The sequence below is a fragment of the Ambystoma mexicanum genome, chromosome 1q, assembly GCF_040938575.1.
Source record: "Ambystoma mexicanum isolate Mex_15411 chromosome 1q, UKY_AmexF1_1, whole genome shotgun sequence".
NCBI lineage: Eukaryota > Metazoa > Chordata > Amphibia > Caudata > Ambystomatidae > Ambystoma > Ambystoma mexicanum.
In genome coordinates, this window is record NC_090922.1 from 1,396,704,673 (window position 1) to 1,396,730,754 (window position 26,082).

Below are 26,082 nucleotides of genomic sequence, written 5' to 3' on the forward strand. Positions count from 1 at the left end.
ATAAAATGTTCACGGCAGGCAGTTTCAAAGACCTAGGTTGGGAATACCATGCCGGAAACCGTGGGGATATGGCCTTTTAGAAACGTGTACGTTTTATATATATATCCTAGACCAAGGTGTATGGTGGTTTATCTGCACTTGTGCTGTTGGACATATCAAGCAGTACACAAACAGATATGCTGGTGGAAGAATTCTGCTCAGAAAACATTTAAAACTGCCACCACCACCTATTGTGCGTTTCCCAGGAACCAGAGTTGAATTGCAAAACGACTCAGCAAGGCTGTGGGTATCCTGTTCTGAAGTAGTATATACATTAGATTTTAGAAAGAAGCACATTCGGCTGGTGAACCTGTAGGCTATAAATTCTGTTTAAGATTAAACGAAAGGAGGTATTTGGCACAGGAGAACACAACCCCAGAGAGAAGGCATCTGCCATGCCCAGCAATTGTTGCCGTGGCTGGCAGAGGGCCTGTTGATTTTGAAATTACTGGCCTTGATGAGAAGCCAATTTATTCCATTGAGCGCGAGACTTAGATTTTCAAGGTTGTACTCATTTCTATACTGTGCCCTTGGTTTTTTGAGTGCCTAATGTCTCTATAAAGAATGCATTTGCAAAAAAAAAAAGAAACTTAACTGAAGGCCATCATTTTAGTCACACAAAACACAAGAGCAGGGAGAATACACAACAAGACAGCGAAATAAAGGATACAAGTGCAGGAATAAGACCTTAGGCTAAGGGCAGTGTTCATTTGCACATGGACCAGAGTCTGGAAGGGGTCTAGTCTCAGGAATAGGAGAATTCAGAGACGAAATAGCATGGTCCCAAAGACACGCAAGGGGAAAGTCCGAAGGGAGTAATCTGGGACAGGGCTCTATGAAAGATCAGGCAAACCAATTGCAGGTAATGTGGGCAAAAGGCAGGTTTATCCCTTGATTTAAATTCCACTTGCCAAGCCAAATTTCCATACCAATATAGGCGAGACTTCCCCCAACGCAGGTTGTTTGCAGCCGAGGCTAGGAATAGATGAAATGGCCACAACCATTTTGTTTTTTGTAGCATCCCCACAAGGCTATCCTATCCAATTACACTGGAGCCTGTTGTACTACCTGCATCAAGCGTCCTCATTTTCTTCTCTTCATTTTATTGTTTAAAGCGGTGACCTAGTTTGAGAGCAGCAGAGCGCTGTACAGAGTGGGTAGCCAGCATTTGGGCTGGCATCTCAACAGTAGCACAGTACTGGGAGGACTGTTTGTGCATCCATTGGTATTAGTCCTCTGTCAGGCGGTGTTGAAAGAGCCAGGTCTGAGAGATTTGCAAAAATTGGAGAATTGTGGGTGCATTCAGAGCAGACACCAGGTAAGAGTGCCAGAGGCCAGAGAAGAATAGTTTGCAGGTCCTCCCTTCACGGAAGAATTGAGATTCATGCTGATTGGGCGATTTGCTGTGCGCGGAGCGTGTGCCACCAGATGTGTGGAGCTTAGCCACCAGGCATGCTGGTGCGCTACTCATGAGTGCTTTGGAGATGCATGCAGTCTTGAACAGTATTCTGGCTTAGAGTGGAAGCCAATCTAGGGCGGGGTAATTAAATCAAATTTCCATGCTCCTGTATCAAGACGGACTGCACTGTGGTGGACCTTTCAGGGGAGCCAAGTGCTCTGGGAGCCCTGTCAGGAGAGCATTACTCCCCCAATCGATGTTTGAGACCACAAGTTTGTCTACGGTCTGAAGTCCTGCAGTGGGAGGAAGTTTGATTTTGCGAAGATATTTGGACCTTCTTATTTTTGGATGGACAAATTGTGGTTAATGTTGAAGCCTCAGGATTTTGCTGAGTTCGAGAGTTGTGGATCAAATTCTTCTAGGAGCATATCTTTGAGCCATTTTAGGACACTTTAGCAGGCGGACAAATTCAGTCTTGCATAGGTTTATGAGGAATTCAGTCTTAGATAGGTTTAGGAAGACAGTGGCCATCCAGGACTGGATGATGGCTAGGTAATCTCAGAGTTTGATGTCCTGCTTGCTATTTACTCCTACAACCGAGTATTCTCTGCATGTTGGTGAATGGCTATATTGGGATCTGTGGAGAATGCCCAGAGGCTCCAAGTGAAGGTTAAAAAGGATTGGCAGGGGGGGGATGCAGCCTTGGGGGATTCCGCAGAACAGTCAGAACGCAACACATTCATCTGAACAGCATGGTGTCTGCCTGAAAGGTAGGAGGTTAACCAATCCAGGACAGTGCCAGAGATTCCCACCCCATCAGCAAGGACGTAGAGAAGAATGCAGTGGTTGACTGTCAAATGCAGCTGAGATGTCGAGGAGGAGGAGGCGGCGGCGGCATGAATCACCCTTATCCAGGATTAGGAGAGCATCAACCACCACCTTGATGCTGGCATCGATGGTACACTTTGGGTGGAACCCTGAATATTAAATTCCAAATAGTTGTTAGATTCTGGCGAGTAGTTGTGTAGCAATGACTTTCTTGCGATTTTGCTAATAAACGGGAGGTTCGTAATGCCCTATAGTTGGCCAGGTCGCCTGGATACAGGGATGTTTTCCAAAGAGGTTGTCTGAGACCCTTCTTGAAGGTGTCCAGGAATGATCTTTCTCTGAAGGAGGCATTGATGAGGTTGAGGAGCGCCAGGCTAGTTAATGGTTTAGTAATGGAGGTCAGAATATTGTCAGAGTAAGAAGTATGTTTGAGGGAGGCAATCATTTTTTGGAGATCTGGGGCAAGGAGAGAATTTGGTCCTGAGGGGCAGTGGGTGTGACAGGGATGCCAAGGTAAGCAGATTCCATTTTTCTTACATTAAAATGTAATATTGGTTTAAGAAAAGCATCACAGTGGCTACAGCAACAAACACTACACAATCCAATGCACATTCAAAGAAAAGGGGGGACATTTTTTCCACTGTACATCATAGCTAAAAGCATTCTTCATCAATTCATTTTTCATCTTCAAAACAAGTTCAATTATCTTCAATACCGCAATCGCTAAGCTGGTTGGATCTCCTATGAGAACCCAAGCCCACCATTCATTTGGACTCAGTTTTATCCAGCCCACAATCCAAGGAGAGGTTTATGACGTCCTTTAAGGAATCACAATCAATAACCCAATGACTGTCTCCACTGTATCCCTGCTCACATGGACTTTGTTGATAAAGTATTCAGCCTACACCGTAAGAGCATGTCACGATAGTGCTGCGATGGAAATTTCTACAGGTACCTGAAAAGCGAGTTCAAACCTTTTCTTTCTGCAGCATTCCTATGACTTAATTTATCATGATCGCATTGTTCCACTTTATCAATTCAGGACTTGCAATGTCTTCTTAACCTTGGATGAATTTATTGATGGGTCACTCAATCTTATGCCCTTCTGCTCTAAGGTTTTCTCCACTTTTAGCCTCCACTGCAATAAATGTTTATCCTTCTCTGGTCGGATCGAGAACTGCAAAGGGAGCTATATCTCTTTGCTATATAGGAAATGCATAGATGACAGTCAACTTCCACAATACCAGAGATTCCAGTGATGGAGTTTCAGCACATGCCCAATTGTACCAATTGGCACTGTATTTGGGAGTCTCAATACTGTCCGCCAAAACTATCCTCCATGATAGAGAGGATGGCCTCGGCTCCATACATTAAAACTTGGGGGGATCTTCTGCTTTTAGAAGTAAAAGATGGGGATCATTGTAAATCTCCCAAACCTTGATGGAATGCTCTTCCCCGATTGGTTAGGAAGATCAACCTAGATCTTAAGTGCATGTACTGTGTGCCCAGTCATTCCTTTTGCAATTTATCCGGATCCCCAGATAGACCATGGATTCCACTCTTTCAAGCAGCTTATTTCAACTCTCCATGCGAATCCCTTTTGTTCTTCTGGGCAGATTTCATTGTCAGTACCCTGGATTTTGTAACATTGATCTCCATACTATTCTCTTATATATGCATTAAAGATGTTAATCCTCCGCTGGAGGCCAATTGGTGTTAAATCCAAGACGACCATATTCTGCAATCCTCCAAGGCACTTCCATACCATCGATTTTGGGGGAGTAGGTGGGGGGACTTGCTTTAGCCTCCCTTTGCGAGATCACAAAGTCAGCAATATACAGACAAGAGATGGCCTACCCCTCCCTCCCCCCACCCCCAGCCGAGAGTAATTCCTACTGAGGTATTCATATAGAGCGCCTCCCTGGCCTCTACCAAATCCTCTGGGAAATTCCACGCACTCAAAATGGTGCAAAGCTTCCCCATTAGGACTCCATCGAACGCCTGTTTGAGATCCATAAAGGCTAAATATAGGGAGGTTCCTGCTTCTAACGCCCCCTCTTTAAGGATCTTAATGGAGGTTGAGGGTGGTGCCCACCCCCTTTACAAACGCAATCTGTCTTGGGTCGAGGATACCACTCCGATTAGCCCATGTTCTTAGATCTCTTAACAGGACCGGCACAAACAATTTCCCTATGGAGTCAAGGAGCGCTGATTCAATGGTCTCTTGGATCATCTTTTTACAATAAAAAGAGTGGTCCTATTTTTCATGGGTTGTTAGTACCTTGGTGAGGATGTGGTACAGTGTTTTACTACTTCAAAGAGGGCTTTGCTCCTGTTAGAGGCTGCCGCAATGAGTAGTAAGCAGCTTTGGCCTCGGTAATCAGAATCCTTAGTTGTGCGGTGACTTGCGGTTGGTGAGGTCTCCAGAGTTGTGGTTTTTGCACCACCATTTCTCTAGGGCTCCGATTGAGCATTTGTTGGAGGCTAGCTCAGGGGTGTACCATTGGGTGGATGGTTTTGTCTTAGCTGGGCTGGATTTTACTGGAGTACGAGTTTTCGTGCATAAACCAGCTGATCTAAGATATGCATAGACCCATCTAATTCAGGAGGGAGAAAGAAGCCAGCAGTAAACCATGAAAAAGGGGCTAAACCGAGTCCTATTGTGTTTGTTTCAATGCAATTGCCCCAAAAAGTAGAATTTTTTTTTGTTTATTTTTTAAAGGCAAATGCACGATTGTTGCATTCGGCATAGGTAAAAAAAATGACAAATGTGAAAATGTTGAACTGGGGGAGTATGAGTTGTGGGGGTATTCCCAGTTCAGTATGTTTCAGGTTTGAGGTGTGCCCTACATTCATGATAGGGAAAGCAAAGGGGCAAATGCACAAATTCCAAAAAGCTCAAATTGCAAAATGCAACAAAGTGGCCCTTGCTATTTTGTAATTCAAACTTTTCGGAACGCAGTGCGATGACTTAGATTTGTTTCAACTACAGCCTCCATAGAGTGAAATAGCACCTCTGTTCCCATTCAAAACATATAGGACTACAGAGTGCAATTGAGTCTACACCGATACCTCGTGCAAATCTACATCAAATCTCTGCATGCTTTAGAACTCCCAGATGCAAAGTGATTTTGCAACGCTGTATACTTGGCTAAAGATCCTCAGCCAGGTTAATGGCCCAAATGAGAGCTTGCTTCATATTCAGAGGTCATGGTGCAGGAGTACTTTAAATTGGCAAACACTTGAAAACCAGCTAATGGTCAAAGGATTGGTTCCAAATCACTGCAATACTGGATTAGTCTCAGCCATCCAATCTTAAGCAACTTTTATTTCTCTAGGTATGAAGTGCTGAAAAACTATGGAGGCAAATCCCCTTCTTGGGAAAAGCATTTGAGAAACTAGCTTGTCTAATTGGATTGCCCAATCTCTTGGATAAACCACACACTATTAAGCCAAAAACGGGCTACTGACAAAAGGAGTCTATACAGCCTTCAAGTTAAATCCAGGACAGTTCTCTTTGATCTAGTCAGTATTAATGCAGTCTCTATGAGAGGAGTTAAGGCATTCTACCTTTAGCCATGGTCAAGAAACCAGGTCAACTAATGGTTATAGTCTAATATGCAAAGTAGTGCAGAATTGTTGAATTCCTCCATTATATGAAAATTTAGATCTTCACCTATAGGATTTTAAAAGTGAAGGGTGCTGAAACATTTTGAAGAGTCACACCTGCCTGCAGTAGTTGGTATTGAAGTAGCTCAATTTTGGTATAGTGCTTGGTTACAACAAAATATACGAAACATGCTCAGGCTACACATCCAAGTATTTTAAAGTGGCAAATAGCTACATTAAACATGTATTGAATTTTGAGTATTTCCATTTAACTTCGGATGTGATGAATAATATATCAACGGATTAGAGCACAGGATTTAACACCCACTTCCCAAACAGTCTTTCGGCCATGACATAAAACAGAAACCGCAACATTGAAGATTTTAGATGAGGGGCATGTTGTGCTGGTTATTAGATCTGAGAGCAACATTCGATATGACATTCTACTTCATATACTGAATAAAAGTATGGGCATCAAGGGTACAGTCCTTAATTGGAGCGAGTCTTTAAGATTCATACGCCAATACATTTTTATCAATCAAGAACATCCTTTTTCAGACTGTCCCTTTTGGAGTCCATCCAACTCTTGTTCACCTTTAAATGGAGGCTTTAGAGGACCTCATAGTCTGCGCTGGCATGCACCAATGTGCAGATGATACCCAGCTCTATCAGAAACAATTTAATAGAGATTGGCCAAATGCCTTCTGGATATCGAGGGATGGATGATTTGTTTCAGCTTAATCCTTAAAAACTGAATTTATTTTCACACTATACCAGACCCCAAGCTCCAGGAAGCAAACATTTTAGGTGCCCCTGCTGAGTTTGCCTCTATGTTTTTACTTGGATACTCATCTCTTAATACTCCCATCAATGCCTTGGTAATCCCTGCTAATTCAGATATTCGGATTAAGAGCAATGAAGCCTTTCTTCCCAGTCTATTTTTCATACAGTAGTCCAGTCTTTGGTCATTTCTCAAATTGATACTGGCAACTTTCGATTGGATTTCCTAATAATTCTCTGCAGCTTCTAAAATCCATTTTCAATGCAGCTGCCCGGTTAGTCTGTGGGGCTCGCAAATTTGATCCCATTTTAATTCAAATGCACTGGCTTCCCATTGATTTTACGATGAAATGTAAGCTTAATTATTTTGCACAAAGCAATATCCACCCAAATATTAAAAATCTGTGGAGGAGGGATTCAGAGCCAGGAGTGTGCATTACTCCATGGTCTAGGTTTTTAAATCGCTTGTTCATTAAGAACAGACTGGTCTCAGGGGCAGCTGTTAAACTGTGGATCTTACGCCCAAAAGATATCCGACAGACTGCATTATAATAAATTCAGGAATGTTTGGTTCTGGCCTTTTAGTTCAGTAGGACCATATTTGTATGCGCCATGAATTTCATCATGTAAATCTTTATTATTGATTATTTTCAAAGTCTGTCATGTACAGCGCTCCAATGCTTTATGCTATAGAAAAATGTAAAATGAATAAAATAGTGCATCAGTGAATTAGCCCCATGTTATACTATCTATGCATGCTTTAATTGCAGCAAATATTACAAAACATTGCTTTGTCTGGAGTGGGAAGAGGTGGTCATGTTTTGGAACTATGTAAACTGGTGCTGCTCATCTGTTAACCAGAAACAAGAGATTGAGATTGTTTTTTGGGATGGGCTGTTGAATTATCCCGAACAGTGGCTAGCCAATTCAATCCCAGTATTAACCATGGTCGTAGCCAATAGTACATAGACCAATTTTTAGGCGCAGTTGGGTCAGAGCTGGCAGGTGAAGCAGCTACGAGGAAGGGAAATTGAGCAGGTGTCGGGGCCTTTAAAAATGCACTCTTTGCTCAACTGTTATTGCTCCCAATGCATTCCTACATAACTGCTAGTTGCGATTGAGAAGGGGCTAGACCAATTCCCATTTTGTCTCACCACCACAAAAAAAGGAAAAAAGAAAAGGTTGCACGCTGCTTAGCGTATCCATTCACCACTTTGTCCCACGAGTGCGTAAATCAATCACATGAATGCAGTGCAGTAACAAGGATAAGGCTTGATAAAGAGAAGTAGATTAAGGATACCTAGTTTCTGTTGCATGGAGGTCTTACAAATTGGGACAGCCGTGAGAGTAAAAAAATGACCAGGTCTTCTTACACAATGCAGACCTCAACTGGAAAAAAAGCAAAAATAGATTATTTTACATTTATTAATTTTAAATTTCAACTGCCGCCTCAGGATTAATCTAACATCTTTCTTGTTCTGAAGTAGAAATATAAAAGCAATCTCTGACAAATGGCATAATCAGGGAAAATATTGTCTAGAGCATTATTTTTCCCGAGCAGGATTGCTAGTGGAAGAGATCAACATTGGGACAAAAAGTAAACACTAGAAGGCTGTTGGAGCCAGAATTGAACACTTTGTAGAATGATCCACATCTTGACCAAGCAATCCAATCCATGTTTATTTGGACAATGCAATCGTTTTGACATGAGAAATGTCACCATATAAAAAAAACTAATTTGCAACCCATTGACAAATCACTTTCGATGTACTCATACAGATACCATTTAGGACAGTTTGGATGAGAAATGGTGATATCACCAAGACTAATAATGCTGCATTTACATTAGAAACAAAATATGAAAGATATTATATATTTACTAGCAAAGGCTTAAGAGCAGTACATTCTGGTAGCCTACCAAGTAAGCAATGCTCAAGCTAGTTTTCATGTATCAATTTGGCTTTCCACACAGGGCTTGGAGACATTACCATACGTTATTCCTGGCTGGAATGTTTTCAAACGGGCCAATCCACTTTAATCACTTAGGTTCCCTCCTGTCACGTGATAGGTGGTCAAAACAAGCGATGATGTGACGAACTACCACTCAATTTTTTTTCGGATGGATGTTCCTCCACAGATTCCTCATCTTTGATATCCATCTTTCAGCACAGCTGCTCTTCAGCAACATTCTGCCAACAGAAAGTGCAGCTTCACCAGATGCCTATGTACTCCGTGCCAGACAGACCAGTGTATATATAGATTCACTCCGCCGAGACCTTGGTTCCACCCATTATCCCCAGACGCTGAGGGACTGCAGAACAAGGTGTACTAGCTATCCGGCTAGCAGGGTGGGTGGGGATGGAGGATTAGGAGAATATGTGGGAGCAACAGCCATCAGAAAGAACGTCTAATGCATTCTTTCCTCCCACGGATTCCTCATCTTTCAAAGACTCCCAAATCAGTGCTTCTAGCTGGAGCAGCGAGAATAGCAAGGATACCACCCAAATTGGAAAACTCTGGATTGTCTGATCAAGATGCTTGTTTTGGTAGGGCTGTCATTCAATCAGTAACGTTAAGTGAACATGTGCTAGGAAGCCCACATAGCCGCTTAAAAATACCCAGAAACAGGACTCAAACATTGCAGAGATGGTGGCCAGTCTTCTGGTGGCGTGTGTAACTCTTTACTAGTCAGATCATAGTATTACAGGATACAGAGACTAATTCACCTTGACAAGGTCTGGTTAGTCACAGCCCTGCCAGCACGGGCATCAGCATAACCAAAGAAAAGTTGGCAGTTATCTTTCTGGGATGCTCCAACATGTAGTAGCTGAGTGACCAACATCGTCCAGCCAATTGGAAGGAGAGGAAAATAATGCCAGTAAGATTTATATTTCGAGAGAGATGAAAATCAGACCACCTTGGGAAGGAAAGGCGGCCTCACTCAACATCAGCTTCACTTGGAGAATACCCAACGAGAGGTTTAAACTGAAAGCCGTGAGCTCATTCACCAGGCTAGCAAAAGAAAATCCAATGAGTGATCATTCGAACAGACTACAATCACCACTCAGAAATTGCATCGCAAAAATAAAAGCCTGCTTTGAGAGTTCGATGAACAAAATGGCAGCAAGATACCCCCTCAGTGCCAATCTGCAAACCCGGCTGGATCAAAGACAGAAAATCCAAAACCAATGTGGAGCAAAGAAAAAAGGGTCACAATGCGTCTCCTGGCACCAAGCAAAACAATGTACACCACCTACAAGCCTAGATGTATTTGGTGGCAGGCCTTTGAGAAAGTGTAGCATGGTGGAACATGCTCCGACAAATACAACCTTAAACCTCAACCTTTCAGCAGCCAAGCATGAAGGTTCAGGCTGTGGAGGTACGAGTGCAGGACCCACTCGAGACTTGGTCAGTCCACTGCAGCAAGCACCAAGGCTGGCAGATGGCCATGTCCAGAAACTATGGGCACCAAGTTCTCTGGGACCAATAATGAGCCTCCCAAGAGCCAGCAGTATGACTTGGGAACACAGAGCAGGTCAAAGTCTCACCATTAGGGTGTCTCACAAAGCTCCAAAGGAAAGTCCAGGGAGCACAACCATCAGCACTTCCTGCTCACAGTAGAAGCAAAGATGATCACTCGAGTACACCAACGGGAGAAAAGCTCCAGACTACTTGGCCGAGATACCATTCCTGGTAGGCCAAAGACAGCCTGCTCAGCACATCCTGCAACATGATCTCCTTGATGGATAATGGATCCACTGTCAAGCACTGTTCTGCAGAGCCCAGAACCAAACTGCATTACTTCTCTGCACAGAGGTAAGGAGCCCATACCGTCCAGTTTGAAGTAATGCATGGCTACCATGTTGTCCACACAACCAACAGTGTTGCCCTGTACAGAGGGGATGAAAGCGACCTGTTCCCACAGGATCACCAACTCCAGCCAATGTATGCATGTGCTCCAGCTCTTGATGGTGATCCACAGGTTGCTCACTTAATTCTTGGCGTATAGCAGCCCAGCCCTACAGGGACACATCTTTGACAGTCAATTGGGGCCAAGGTTGCTGAACGACTTCAGTAGGTTTTCTTTCTGGGGCACCAGTCCAGGTCTTTTGACACTCCAAACTGAATCTCCGATGTCTGTCCCTGAAAAGGAGACCATTGGCAACTCTGAAGCGACTTCCATATACAACCTAGCTTCTGCCACTACAGGGATGCAGGAGGCCTTGGGATCCAGGAAGGCCTTGGGATCCAGGAAGTGCATAAAAGCTGAGGCAAACCATTTTTTTTGCAAAGACTGGAAGACAAACCATCTTGGAAATGTTCGTCACTCAGTCCTTGGTAGGAAGGCCCAGCCTAGGCAGTGTAACACTGCCTGATGAATCTGTGGGCCGGCAAAATTAGATTTTCTGAAGCTCAAGAAGCCCAAGCTATGCAATATGCTTATGTGCAGTACAAGCATGCCGATGCCTGGTAGGGGGCGTAAGCACACAAGCCAGTCGCCCAGATAGGACAACACATGGATGCTCTCCCTTTAGGTGAGCCACTGCCACAATCTTTGCTAAAATCAGAGTTTCAAAGAAAAGCCCAATGGCAGGACCTTTAATTTGAAGTGGCCATGTTCCACTTTGAACCCCACCTGCTTGTTCTAGTGCAAAAGTTCAGAAGCATCAGATCTAGGAAGGGACTTCGACCTCAGTCTTTCTTTGGCAACAGAAAGAAGTGGAATATAAACCCTCAATTCATTGGCATACAGTACCACCTCCAATAGGAGAGGCTCTGGAGGCAAGTACTGGCCGTCTGGCAGATTATCTAGAGCGATGAGTGAAAGATCTCATCTCTGAAACTTGGAGAACCATCTTCGGTTCCGGAAGCACCTTAAAACCTTCCTCTTGGCTTCTGCTTTCTCTCCCTCTCCCCTGCTGAAGCCCTGTCTGATACTATACTGGTTACCTGGCCACCCATCTGATCTCGGGCCCAGCTCTGCCAGTTGCACGCCTGCACTGCCTCCCCGGCAACCCCAGCACCTTTGGACAGTTTTCTGCATCCCTACAGTCCCCCACCAGCACCCTGTACTTGCCACCTGCTGGCCGCTCACTCTTATTATCTCATGTACTGCATTTCCCTTTCTCCTCCCCCTGCCCTTGCGTGATCTGAATGACACCTGGCCTAGAAGGATCTTTAATTACTAGCTGCTCCCCCAACTTATGGTGCCTTTTTCGCTTTCTTTCACAGAGGCTAAAGTACACTATTGGCACCCGCCTGGAAGGCTTTGACTATCCCTGGGACTTTGCTCCGCACAGAATGATCACTTTGTATGCGACCTCTTGTCAGAAGTGCTATGTTGCACGTTTCTTCCCCCGCCCGGCCCCCACATTGTCCACAACCCCTAGGATTCTGGCATCTTTGAACCGCCAAGTCAACCAGGCACTATGCTGTCTTCTCCCCGTTTCCCCTTCAGGTCATACTCAACTTGGAAACCTCAGTCCACATTTTCTAACTCCATTTGGGAATCGGCAAGCCTTGCATAAGCTTTCTGCAATGCAATTGCTCTACACGAAGGGCTCACTTTCTCCAGTGACTACAGAAGCACTCCTTTTCAAGGTGGGTGCGGGCAGCTCTGGCATCAACTTGCAATAATATGTTTAACTATTTATAGATGAACCCTTTTTTGTTTAGTACATGACCCCTTTTGGGTCAAGTGTAGGTTTGTTTCCCTCATCTTACACCCATTATTTTACTATACGCTCTTCCTTTGTAGAGCAACATCTGTAGGTCCATATGCAGGTAGCCTTTACTGCTCCCCGAAACGTCTTTGGACACAATTGAATTGCGGTCCACCTCAAAAAACCAGGAATACATCTTCTGACGTTGACCTATGACTCGTCTACACACCCACAGTATTCATTAATTGACCTTTGAGTCCACCAGGAAACTAATTCTTTCTGAACTGGTTCAGCTTTAGAAATAGCTTACTTTTAGGCTACAAGATTAAGAACTTCTTATATACCAGCATTCAAGAGGCTGGACTCCTATGGGTGGCCAATTCACTTGTCTCCATACACCACACATGAGTATGGCAGAATTAGACTGTCTTTAATGTTCACAGAACAAAAAGGGTGCCGTTCTAGATCTGTGGTTTTTGTATATTTGAAACAAATTCTGTGTACAAATACTTTTGTTATGTTCGGGATAGTTTGACACACTTGGTTTGTTTTCATCAATGCTTGAACTTCAATGTACGTACACCATTTGTTGGTGAATACCTGAAATTGAAATTGTATTACATAAAAAAAGTACATTTCAAATTAAACAATGGCTACCAAGTCAATAAAGTAGTCAGTTATTGCTCACTCGCTCTCAATTGGTGCTTCTGTCTCCAACTGGTTCAGCCGAGGATCTAGATTCATTGATATATTGAGAGCATCTTCTGGGTTCAACATATATTGCTCTTGGAGCCAAACTTTACACACCTCCACCCATGTGTGTAGATCAGTTCTCCACTTACTAGTCTGATGCCCTTTTTGACCTCCCCAGTGTATAGGGCTTTCCTTTTGTTCACCTAGTAGGATTGTTGTCCGTCTTCCCTCTGTTCCATCTCCCTTGCCTCGTCGTGCCTTGAAATACTGGATATGGCATAACGCGCCTATACACATCTGTTGAATGACCTCTAATGCCCCGGCACCTGAATTGGCTCACCAAAGTGGGATGTGCAAGTAGCCATCACAGTGGAGACTTAAGCACCTCCCCTTTGGTGCCCTTGAGCCCTAGCCCTGTTGGGGCAATGCTGCACCCATTACCAGAGGGGGCATCTCCACCTCCACAAAGGGAAAAAACCCATGCCACATAGCTCGGGGACTTGCAGGTTGCTGGGCAACCAGTCCTAGAGACTTTGCAGTTGCCATTCATCCGCATCCACCGATCACATCACACTTGCCCTACTTTCTCTGCATTGGCCCCCAGTCAGAACAGATTGAATTCAAAGTACTGCCTCATTGTTATACAAGAATCGATGTAGTAACAGCAAGACTACACAACACTGGTCTACTTGGTATTGGGTAACCCAACTTTTGCTATAGGGCTATTCTACACAAGTTGGTAGTGTGACTGAGCAGCCAGGCCTATATCACGAGGGGTAAATGTGAGCTGAAAAGCTGTAGCAATGAAATTCGCAAATAAAGTAGCCAAGTATATTTAATATCAATTTTTAAAAAAGGCCAAGATATGTATCAAATATACTTTAAAATACTTCTCCAGAATAAGCACAAGTTTAGTGGATACTCTTTGGTTGTAGGAAGTGTGTAAAAAGCATCTCCAGAGGAGACACTAATGGCATTTTATTTCATAGTTTATTACAAACTTTTTTAAAAAAAAAGCAGAAAGATAGCCCACTTATATCCTCTCTATTCCCCCGTATCACATTGACATCTGCAATCCATTATTATTTCGCTTAGTTTATGCTTTTGATTTATGTGCACTGATCAAGTTTGCTCTTTTCTCGCTTTCAGATTCATTTAAGTCTGTTAACATCGAATTAATTTTGCACAAAAAGTTTGCTAAGGCATAGGCAACGGCAGCCTCATCTTTTGCATTGGTCAACTTAGACCACAGTTCTGCTCCGCTTAGAGACGAATTGTGTCACTATATGGCCTAAATGCAGCGTTCAAAGATCTTTAGCCAGGGCAGTACAAGGTTAGATGCTTCAAAGTCTCCGGATGTTTCCCACAAAATCAACAAGTCAGGTCCGCGACACCTTTCTAAATCTGAGCTTTGGGCTTATTTTTTTGTCGAATAAGTTGAGCCGGAATTTCAACATAGTCTTCTGATGGTTTAAGTTTGGGGCTTTGACCAGATATTGGGGTACGTTTTTCCAACTTTTCCGCAGATTCAGTATAAGTCTCAAATACTTTAGTTGTAACGACAGTGTAGAGTGCTCCATAAATTAGTGTCGGTACTGCTTTCTGGTTGTAGTGTGCAATTACCGGCTTCAATGAGAATTTACCATATAGTCTGCCCCTTAACATGCCAGTATGCATATTTGTTTAGCATTACCGACCTACAGAGCATCATTTTTGTTACTATTTTCGTTTCAATCCAATAGGCATCAGATCTAGCAGGACGATATCGTCCGCGTAAAGTAGCCAATTTATTAAGGTGCCATTAATCTTTGGTGGAAAACAACTTACGCCACCTAGTGTCTCGCCAATGTCGGATAGAAATAAGCAAAACAAGGTAGCCGCTAAAGGGCATCCCTGCTTGACCCCACAATTAGTCATTATTAGCTTGCTTAATATTCCAGTGTTGTCTCGTCTAATCTTGATTTCCGTCTCTGTATGTAGTTGTTGTAATAGCATTTCCGGGCACTTCCATTTGGTCAGCTTTGCCCATAGTACTTCTCGATCCACAGAAGCAAACACGTTGGACAAGGTCGACAAACGTTGTGTAGATTTTCTTGTTTTGTCATATTGCTTCCATCTTCAGGAGGTTTCAGATGGTCAAGTTTAAGCTACATCCTACTCCTTTACGAAGCCTGCCCAACGAAGATCAAATCTTTTGGCTTCTTGGATCCACTTTAGGTGTACTTGCTTGTGTGGCAAATATCTTGCCCACCACGTCGAGTAGCGCAATCGGGCGATAATTCTCAGGCTTAGAAAGAATGCCTTTCTTGAAGATGGGTACCACGATTGCACTCTTCCAGGATGTTGGGGTCTCTTGATTGTGAGATTGATTCAAACATGGCAAAAGTTTGCCCACATTTCCGGTTGTTTCAGCAGATAGTAAGTTGCCCAGGGGCTCTGGAGGAGCCAAGTCTCAATGTTTCTTACAATGTCATCTTTCTCGATTGTGATTGCCCATTCGCTCTCCAATGGTGGCTGACTGATATCATTTGGATCTATGGTTGTGAATATGGATGTATAATGTTTGACCCAAGCTCTTGCGGACACTGAGTGCGCCTTGTGGGGTTGTTACCTCATTCAGATATCTCCAAAGGCAATAGTGTTTCTCTTGGCAAGTGTTTCCATCATTAGTTCAGCATCACATCATTATGGATCGGTGGCTAAATAGCCAAATTTTGTACCTTTGCTTTTCTTGTTTTAGCACTCACTTTCATCCAAGCAAAGGTTCTTGCATTTTCTGACCACATTTTCTTTTTAGCCATCTCATTATCCCAAGCATGTCATTTTTTGAAACATGGCTTGTGTCTCACGATATGGCATTTATATATCACTAGTACACTTTGCATATTATGAGGTTGCAGAAAGGAAAAAGGTTCAGGTTCTCCGGGCATTTGAGTATACTTAAATCTTCCAATAAAGTCTAGACAATACCTTTCCCAGCAATAACAGTCTAAACACAAGTGATCACCTCTGAGGGATAAAAAATATTAAAGTCAATGGACTAGAGAGTCTGCAGGGAGCCAGGACAGCCAAAGACAATTGGAGCACAGTATGGAGCCGCGGCACTTCGTAGTTAAGTCTTGCAAAGTAAGAGTTTTGCAAAAATCACTTGTAGGGTCAGAATCCGTTACACTTGTGGAAAGCAGAGTTGAAATCAACCCTAACAAAAGTAGCTGAGAAGACCAACGCTAAAGACATGGAGGTAAGCCAAAGTCTGAACATTACCTCTGGTTTGAAGAGTGGTCCTGCTGGATTCTGTCTTGCTGCAGAGATGCAGATCCTGGGTCCCTGAGCTTCAGTCGTGGGGACATCTGGTGGACTCCTGCAGCAGCAATTGAGGCTGTCGGAACTATGGGTTCTTTTACGATCAGCGTTACTTTGCAGTTTCAGCATGCGGTAAACAGCACCACTGCAGATCTTGGATACTGGTTGGGCGTCCTTCACTCCTCGAGTCCTGCAGTCGTGAGACTCGAATTCTGGTCTTCCTGCTTCTAGAGGATCCTTCGAAGACTCCGGGAGCTTCTGGCCTGATTGCAGATGTTGCACTCCACTATGGATTTCTCAACCCCTGGCACTCTGTTCCTGCTGCAGCAAAGAAGTACAGTCAGTCAGGGAAGATGGTCCGGTGGAGTTAGTCTCGGGATTAGTAGTAGGTCCCACTAACAAGGGAAGAAGTTGTCCCTGCCAGAGCTTCTCTGTCGATCAGAAAAAAGATTTTCAGCACACAGCAGGGCTTCAATGGGCTATTCAAAGGTCCAGGAGGATGCAGCAAGCTTCTTTCACAGTTTTAATCTGGTTTCCAGTGGTCGACTCTGCTGGTAGTCCCAAAACTCTCGCCTTTAAAATCATGTTTCTCCCATTCATGCACAGCCTATTTTATTTATATTGCGTCAAAGCCCACAAGCATCAAGGCACATACAATTAGACAAAATACAACATATTGTTTGAGACAACTAGGTGCTATTTAAGCATCTACCCTAGCTATTTAAAGATGGCTGACCCGTCTTCAGTACTTTGACGGCTAGATAGTTGCTGCCTAGTCTGACTGCCTTTGGCATTCAATGTTTGAGCAGCTTTAATTGGGCATGATCTACCTAACCAGTTTGATCGCTTGAAAGATGGGCAGACAATCTGCCCCAACGATTTGGATCTCAAGGAACGGCCAGGTGGGGATATCTCTTCCCTCAGGTGGGTAGGGGCATCGATGGACTATGGGCATGGCCTTGAACGTGATCTGATCTTTTGAGTGTCAGCCAGTGCAGGGCTTTCCGGGCTGATGTAATATGTTCCCTTCTGGTTTTCATCGAACAATTCTAACAGCGTTCTGAATAATCCAACAGAGTATTGCACCCATAGTTTGCTCCCATCATCAGAGCATTTTCATAATCCAGCCTAGATAGAATTGTGGCCCTTGCTATTGTGGCAAGTAATATAGTAATATGTGACAGTAATATCAGCTTCTATGTTACCAATATGGGATTCAGCACTTAATGACTAGAAAAATTCCCAGGGCATTTGCTTTTTCAAGAACCTGTATGGGAGAGTTTCTGATCTGAAAGAGGTCATATTCCTTGCCCAATTTGTCAAGTGCCTGTCGTGATCCAAATATCAACTGTCTTACTCCCAATTAGACACATCCAGTTGGGTTTTATCCAGGCCTCTATGATGTTGTAAATGGTCTCAGGTTTACGGGCATGCATGTTGTAGTTGCCACTCAGCTCCATCATCAGCCGAGTATCATCAGCATAGTTCATAAAGAATGCTCCGGTGTCATCAAGCACTGTACAGAGACATCTGAGATATAGATTGAAAAGCAGGAGGACCGGCTAACCCCCTGCAAGACTCAGCAATTAATGGGTGTCAAAGGTGACAAGTGTCCCTCCTCCATCAATGTATTTTTGATCTTCGATTGGACAGAAAGGAGAGTACCCATCTAGTTGCCTTTGCCGAACCACCCCCCATATGTTCCAGTGCCACTGGAGTTGTTCATGATCTAACCAATCAAAGGACGAAGACAGGTCGAGCAGCACCAGTATGCCTAACCTGCCTCTGTCCATAATACCAAGCATGCGTGTCTGGGGATCTAGCATAGCGGTTTGTGCTAAGAGCCATTCTGAAACCGGACTGTATATGTAGGATATTATCTTCCAGATGCTTGCAGCTGCAGTGCGGCTGCTTTATCAAGCATCTTCAGTAGGAAATTACAATTGGACGTAGATTACTTGGTTCCCGCTGGTCCAAGCCTGTTTCTTTTTAATTAGCGGACTGTTTTGATGGCCTCTGGTATGAGAGGATGCATTTACAAGTCGTGTGAGAAAGGGTGTAAATATGTCTGTTCTAAACCAATCCTCAGGGGTAGTATATTTTCTGCACACGACATGGGTCTCAAATGCCAAAAGAGACAGGTCCTCTATTGTAATGGGTAGGAAGTAACATTACTCTGCCACTATGCGCCTGTGGATCTATCAGCAAGTTTTGCTGAACAGGGCTGTGCCCTGCATGGTCCCCAATTACTTCTCGTCCCTTCGAGATTTTAGCAGTGAAAGCCTCCTGTACTTTTACGCACTCGTCCTGTGATGTTGGGATGGGTGGGGGACAAGGTCTGGGGTTTATCAAGGTATTTCAGGATCTCAAAGCGTTTACTTGTGGAATTTGATGCTGTGGTTATTTGCTCATAACGAACAAGTTACTTACCTGTAACTACTGTTCTGCAGCATGTGTCTGGCATGGATTCACATGCTCATGAATATTCCCGGTCGTCAGGCTGGGAATCCTCGGTAAAGAAAAAAAAAAATCTGTTTAGTTTCTGAACTGTCTTTCTATTAGTAACACCAATCACTGGTCTCTGGGTCATACTGCCCCCAGCCAATGACTGCCCTCTACCTAAGCCCCTCCTCCAGCCGCCATCTTCAGATTTGGTAGCACGTGAAGTGGCAACAGGACCAAGATAGGAGCTGCAGAGGGGTAGGAGGGAGGGTTCGCATGTGAATCTATGCCAGACCTATGCTGGAGAACAACAGTTACAGGTAAGTAACATGTTCCTCCTCCAGCATGGGGTCTGGCATGGATTCACATGCTCATGAATACAATACATAGCAGTACACATGCACAACCACGGGAGGTGGCAAGGCTCAACATTAAGCAACTCTTGCCAGGCCCACCTTCAGGAGAACAGGTTGCGCAGCACTACCTGCACGACCCTTGATTCCTCCCTGGTCGACGCAGTAGAATCTTGTGAAGGTATGCGTCGACCTCCACGTAGCAGCCCTGCAGATGTCCAGCAGGGGCACACCAGACAAGAACGCTGTGGTAGCAGCGATCGCTCTGTCAAATGGGCTCTAGGACGGCCGGACAACCGTCGGTTTGCCAACCAGTGAGTGCATGATGCAGCCGAAGAGCCATCTGGAAATGGAAGCCTTCGAGAGGGCCTTCCCTTGGTTCACAGGTCCAAAGTTCAAACAGTTGTGATGTCTTCTGAAGGCTCTTTGTGCGGTCCACGTAGAACTTCAGCACTCTAGCCACATCCAGCGAGTGCAAATCCTCCCAGCCGGCGACGGGAAGAAAACCGGCAACAGCAAGGGCTTGTTGAGATGGAAGTACGACAGCACCTTGGGCATGGAGGGGTGCGTCCTCAGCACCACCCCGTCTCGTGGAATGTCAGGTATGGGGGTTTACAGGAGAGGGCCTGATCTCTCCCATTTGTCATGCGGAGGTGATGGCCAGAAACGCTGTCTTCCACAACAGGAACTTCAATGGTGCCGAATGCAGCGGCTCAAATGGCGGCCCCATGAGCCTGGTCAGCACCACGTCAAGTTCCCGTGCTGGGGCCTTCACCGGCGGGAACGATCGGAACAGTCCTTTCATGAACTCCTTCACCAGGCGATGGGACCATAGCGACGAGCGCCCCATAGTTCTGGTGTAGCGGGAGATAGCCGCCAGATGGATCTTCATAGAGGCATGCGCCAGCGATAGCAAGTACGGCAGCACTTGAGGGGCCGTAATCCGCAGAGGGTAAATAGTCTGTGCACGGCACCAGACAGAACCTCTTCCATTTGGGTCCATAGCACTAGAGTCGAAGACGCCCTGGCCTTTGCAAGCACCTCCTTGCAGTCCACCGGGATCTTTTACCCTCCGAACTCTAGTGCTGCAGGAGCCAGGCCTGCAGGTTCAGCGACTGGGTCGTGGTGGAGGATGGCGCCTTCTCTGGCAAGAAGATCCGCATCCATCGGCAGTTTGACTGGGGAGATCCTAACATGTCCAGAAGGTTCAGGAACCAAATCTGCCTCAGCCACGCCGGTGCGACGAGGATCATCCTGCACCAGGACCGTCTGAGTTGACTGTTACAACGGTGGGAAGGCATACAGGAATAGGCCATCCCAGGGGACTGGGAAGGCATTGCCCATGCTCCCCGGCTGGGGAAACCTGCTGGCGAACCTCCGGCACTTGGCGTTCGTCACCGTCGCAAATCGGTCGATCTGGGGATTGCCCCATCGTCGGAATAGGAGATCCACTTGTTCCTGCTGCAGCTCCCACTCGTGGCACAAGCGCAGCTCCCTGCTGAGTGAGTCGGCGATGGTGTTCTTTATTCCTGCCAGATGGAAGGGTACCAGAAACATCCCTTGGGCAATGGCCCAGTGCCACAGATCCTGCGCTTCCTTGGATAGGCCTGGGGATCTGGTGCCCCCCTGCTTCCGGATGTATAACATCTTGGTGGTGTTGGTAAAGATCCTCATCACCTTGCCCTTGAGGGACGGAACGAACAACCCGAGGGCCCAGAAGACAGCTCAGAGCTCCAGGACATTGATGTGCAGAGACCTCTCCTCCAGGAGCCAAAGGCCTCTTGCGTGGAGCTCTCCGATGTGCGCTCCCCATCCCTCTTCGGGGTCCGTCGTCAGTTTCCTGATGTGCCGGGGTCTGAAGTTCATGCCCGCAGCTAGATGCGCACGTGTGCCCCACCACTGGATCGCTTGGCGGAAAGTCTCGTTGAGTGAGATCCTGTCCTCGAAACTGCCTGCCGCTTGCATCCAACGGGTGTCAAGGAACTCCTGCAGTGGTCCCATCTGCAGCCTGCATAGGCGCACAAGGTAGATGCACAATGACATCATGCCAAGTAGGGACTTGATGGACCTCCATGGTCAAAAGCCGTTGTACCTTGCCCAGGATGGACTTCGTCCTTTCCGCCGACGGGAAGGCCAATCGCACCACTGTGTGGAGTCTGGCTCCCAGGAACAGGGCGACTTGCGACGGTACCAAGTGGGATTTTCGCAAAGTTGATCGAGAATCCCAGATCCGTGAGCAATTGGACGGGCTGATCGATGGAGAGTTCGCTTGATTTTCCTCAGATGAGCCAGTCATCCAGATAGGGGTAGACATGAATCCGCTGCAGTCGTGCCGCCACTGGTGCCAGGCACATTGTGAATACCCTGGGCGCCGACTTCAATCTGAAGGGAAGGGCTTTAAACTGGTAGTGCCGCCCCTGGACCACGAATCATAGGAATTTGCGATGTCCCTTTAGAATGGTGATGTGGAAGTAGGCATCCTCCAAGTCCAGCGACGATAGGAAATCGCCTCCTGCTAGCTGTCCCAGCACGTGCTGGAAGGTGATCATCTGGAATTTATGATACTTTATGTACTTGTTTAGACGATGAAGGGCCAGGAGGGGTCGCCAACCGCCAGTCGTCTTCCGGACGAGAAAGTACCGCGAGTACACCGGAGCCCTGGTGCCTTTTTGGGACGAGTTCTATGGTTCCCTTCCTTAGCAGAAGTAGTTGTGGGACGTAGTTTTCCTTCCTTGCCACGGGTGGTATACGGGGGCACCTTTGAAATTCTAGGGTGTGCCCGCGGGCCAGGGCATCTAGCGCCCAACGGTCCGTGGAGATCGACTCCCACACGCTGATGAATTTTGCCAGGCAGCCTCCCACCGGGGTGCTTGGGGGAGCCCCGACGCCATGGCCGGTTCAGTCCTGCTTGGCCACAGTCTTGCCTCCTTGACGACGCCGCCAGAGGGAGGGTGTCTGTACTTCCGCTCTCTATATGGTAGAGGAGAGGGACAGAGGACCCCAGCCAAGAGCCTCTATTGTGGTAGCAATGGACGAGCAATCAAGGCCTAGCTTCTCAGGAGGTGATGCAGGCTGGTTCTTAAGTACAGTGTAGTCCCCCAGCACCCACAAAGGAATGTCCGCACACTATCGGTTAAAACAGTCTATATAAATATAAAAGTTATACAAATCACGATAACGCACTGTGTGCTCGAAAAATCGACAATGGTAAATATACAGTTCTAAAGTGGTACCACAACGATTATTAGATCTCATTAAAGTGCATCAAGTATACAGTCAAAATTGTCACACAGATCAATAAAGAGGAAACCAGCAGTAGAGAGGAAGGAAAGAAGAAAAGCAAGCTGATTGAACAATATACTGGTCACTACCGTTAAACACAGCTCTGTTGGAGATCCCCCCCCCACCCACCTGGGCAACCTGTAGAATAAAGATACAAGCCCAGTCCATATATTGTTCACACTAGACTTCCCAATAGTTCTGCAACCCAAAAGTACCTGGCGCTGTAGCGTTCCTAGTTGGGGAATCGACAGCCCTTCTTGATTGCCCTCCCTTTAAATCAGGAGTCACAGGTCGAACGTCCGACGGAGAACAGGTTGAGCTACGACAGTGAAGTGGCAGGTTCGTTCCTAGCGGTGCTCGTTGACGGGGGAAGCATAAACGTCCTGCAAGGAAGAGGCATGCGGGGCACCTCGGATTCGATATTCTGGACCGCAAAGAGTTTGAAGAACTGTGGCCCAGCAAGGGCGTCAAGTCGTCGACGTATGGTCTTTGGGTGGCGGGAAACCCACGGGCGGATGCTCCTCAGAGCGTCAACGGTCAGGCCTTCTCCAGCAGGAGAGCGTCCTTTGATCAATGAAGTTCTTAGGCAAACAGGAGTATGGCACCTCCACTCGGCGTCGGCGGTTATCGGCAGTGGCAGACAACTGTCCGGGCGCCTCTGTGGTTCTGCGGCGGTCCCCGTCTCAGGTCGGCAGCCTGTCGCAAGTCCGCCTACCAGGGAGCTTTGGCAAAGATCTGCTGGTGCACGATGGTCCCTCGTAGCTCGGAAAGAGGGCGCCTTAGCAGGTCCTCTCTGGGTCAGTCCTTCGAGGCACAGCAGCTTTCAGATCGTGAAGGAGAGCAACAGAAATTCTTCTCGTCCAGCAGGTCTTCAAGGTCAAGCTTCAGTTATTCCAGTTACTAGTAGTGGACTTCAGCTTCTGAACACGATTCCTAGCAGTGAGAGGTCCCCAGATATACTGTTGATCTCCCATTCATTCTATTGGGTCATACTCAAGCATCCAATCACGACTAAAAGCATTCAGGCAGGCAGCCAATCAGGCACACAGTGAATTTAGGCCATTCACTCTCCAGACACCAACAAGTTGTGTATTGGGACAAGTACCAAGCCATTCAACACTCCACACTGCATTCATACCGGTTTCGGGCAGGGCCGTCTCAGTCATTGTGTCAACCACCAGATACGAGACACCCACAACACAGAATGTGTATTCGTCACGCACTCCATTCACCCAGGACCCACCCACAGGCATACCCACAACATACGGTCGTTGGGAAGGCTCCAGCCATTCTGGTCAGCACTTCCCCCACACTACCATATATGGAACTTCCACCCAACAGCTAGTCAGGGGGGGAAGGGCCAGAGTCAGGGCTTCCCGGGACTTCAGGAAGATCAAGGTAACAGGCGATACGAGGCCATTTTGTCTCCATCAGGAATCTACCGATTCCAATGACAGGGCCTGGGCATCCCAAAATGGAAGACGCTCAGGGTACCAGTCAATTCAGCACGGAGCTGCCACCAGCCCATACCCTGCTCTGTGGGTCACACAGGTGCCCAAAAACACACTAGGGGCACAGGGTTGCACCCCCACCCATGGGTGCCATAAGGGTATCCCATGGGTCTGTTCACCAAACCAAGAGAGCTGCACCGCCAGGAGTCCCACATGAACTCTTGCACGGAAAACCCAACAGAACACGATAAAAAGCAGTAAAGGACAAGGATACGGAGGGCCTGTCCCTCCCGTGCATTTCCAGCATCACGATGACGATGAGATCCTCCTGTCTTGCCGCAACCTCTAAGTATCCTGCGATGAAGAGTGGGCAGCTTGGCAGTACAACGAAGAACCACCGCCGAATCCTTTGGAGGCACCTTGCTTGCCTCCGGAGTTCCAAAAGGACGGCCGTCAATTCACACCCAAGGCCCGAGCCGTCTGTGTCCACCTTGAAGGCCTGCAGTGACTCGTCCATTGTCTTGCCAAACAGGTTGTTCCCGTCAAAGGGCAAGTCCAGAACCCTGGTCTGCACGTCCTGCCGGAAGTCGGTGGTCTTGAGCCAGCCGCTCTGCCGAAGGCAAACGCCATTGCCGATCTGGCAAAAGCCATTGTCAGCGATGTCCGTGGCCACCGTAACAGCGTGGTACGAAGTCACTGCGCCTTCCTGTAGGATTTCCAGGGCATCAGCCCTCTTGTCGCCTGGAAGTCCAGCAGGGGAGCGATCTTAAACCACAGCTCCGTCGTAGCGTGCCACAATCGCGAGGGCGTTGGCCACTTTAAATTCGGCGCCGACGTGATGACCGGCGTCCAGTCTATCTCTCGCCGTCCGGCAGGGAATTGAAGCAGTCGGCCCCGCCGCTTCCTTCTTGGACGCCACAGACTGAATCTGGGGATGGCTGTGCCCTGAGGCACAACGGGGCAGAGTCCGGGACACCGTACTTCTCGTACCCGTCTTAGCAGGAGCTGTGGATGGGTTCTTCAGGAGCACCAGCCCCTCGCCCCGATGTCATCCAGTAACAGGACTGAGGAGAGTCTTCCTCTTGGCTTCCCGCTGTTGGTAGAGGAAACCTACCTTCTGCTCTTCGGGGCAGAGCTGGAAGAGCTCAGCTGCTCTGGCTATCATGGCGTGGAAGGAGACAATTTCGTCAGGAGGGGAGGCCCGAGCAGGTGGTGATTGAAGATCCATACCGTCATCTCCAGTCCCATCTCATCCCTCGAGGTGGTGAAGGCTGTAAAGGAGGGGGATGAGTTCTCTGCTTGCTCGCTAGACTTGCCGATGGTCCAGGCTCTGCTGGATCGTCCGCTGGGGTAAGCACAACCTCGTCCTCATCTCCATACACAAGGCCTGAATAGCTATCAAGATCGCTCCCAAGTTGTCTTGTGGCATAGACACCGGGAGCGACATTGGGGATTAGGATGCTCTGTCCCCTCCACGGCCTGCGGTTCCTCGATGGCACCGCTGTTGCTTTCTTACTCTGCTTCGTCAGGATCCCTTCCGTAGGGCCGGATCTCCTTGAACTTCTTGTCCAGGATCTGTGCAACGCGGCCAACTCATCTTCAGAGGTGGTATCTGTCCGTAATGGCTACTGGGCCCCCATCCGCAGCCCCCCTCTTTCTCCACCCGGGGTTTCACAGGGTCTTATCGAAAGGCTGAAAAAGAGGATTCCCTCTGCAGTGGCAGGGAAACTAGGCCCAGAGGTCACCTCCACTGGGATAGCCTCCGCAGGTTTGGCCAGGGCCACCACAACTCCCTCAATCGAGGCCTTACCCGAGTGAATCAGGGCCTTCGTGACTTTGGGCGCGCCCGAGGACTTCACCTTGGGAAGAGGGTCACTGCCTCGCTGCCCCTCTTCCGTCTCCATCAGGATCGACCAGACTTCTCCCGAAGCTTACCCGGGTTCTCCGGTTTCCTCTTCCCAGAGGGAGAGCGTTGGCTTGTGGTTGATGGCGTTGGTGATAATGCGCCCTGCCTGCAGCTGAGGAGCCCAACCGATCAGCGCTCCCAGTGCTTTGCCTTTTGTTGGGCCCCCGTCGCCAGAGCACCCTCAAAGGTCAAAAGACCGCTCCGACTTCTTCCTCTTAACTGCTGCTGAGCTCTTCCCCTCCAACCAGTTGGCGAGTGGCGTACGACTATTCCCTCAGTCAGTTCGGACAAGTTCTTACAAAAACGCAGTGTCCTCCACGTGTGATTTGTCATT

The 26,082-nt window shown here is 47.0% G+C and overlaps 1 protein-coding gene across 2 annotated transcripts in view; it reads right to left on the reverse strand.

The window, feature by feature from the left end:
- MKNK1 (MAPK interacting serine/threonine kinase 1) overlaps window positions 1-26,082 on the reverse strand; it is a 254,248-nt gene that overhangs the window by 152,234 nt on the left and 75,932 nt on the right. Inside the window, exon 2 of one of the 2 annotated variants that reach the window (XM_069642263.1) lies at window positions 7,956-8,044. The exons of the other annotated variant lie outside the window; for it this stretch is intronic. Within the exon in view, the coding sequence (XP_069498364.1) occupies window positions 7,956-7,971 (16 nt within the window). The 5' untranslated portion in view covers window positions 7,972-8,044. The remainder of the gene's footprint in view (window positions 1-7,955; window positions 8,045-26,082) is intronic. 2 annotated transcript variants of the gene reach the window in all.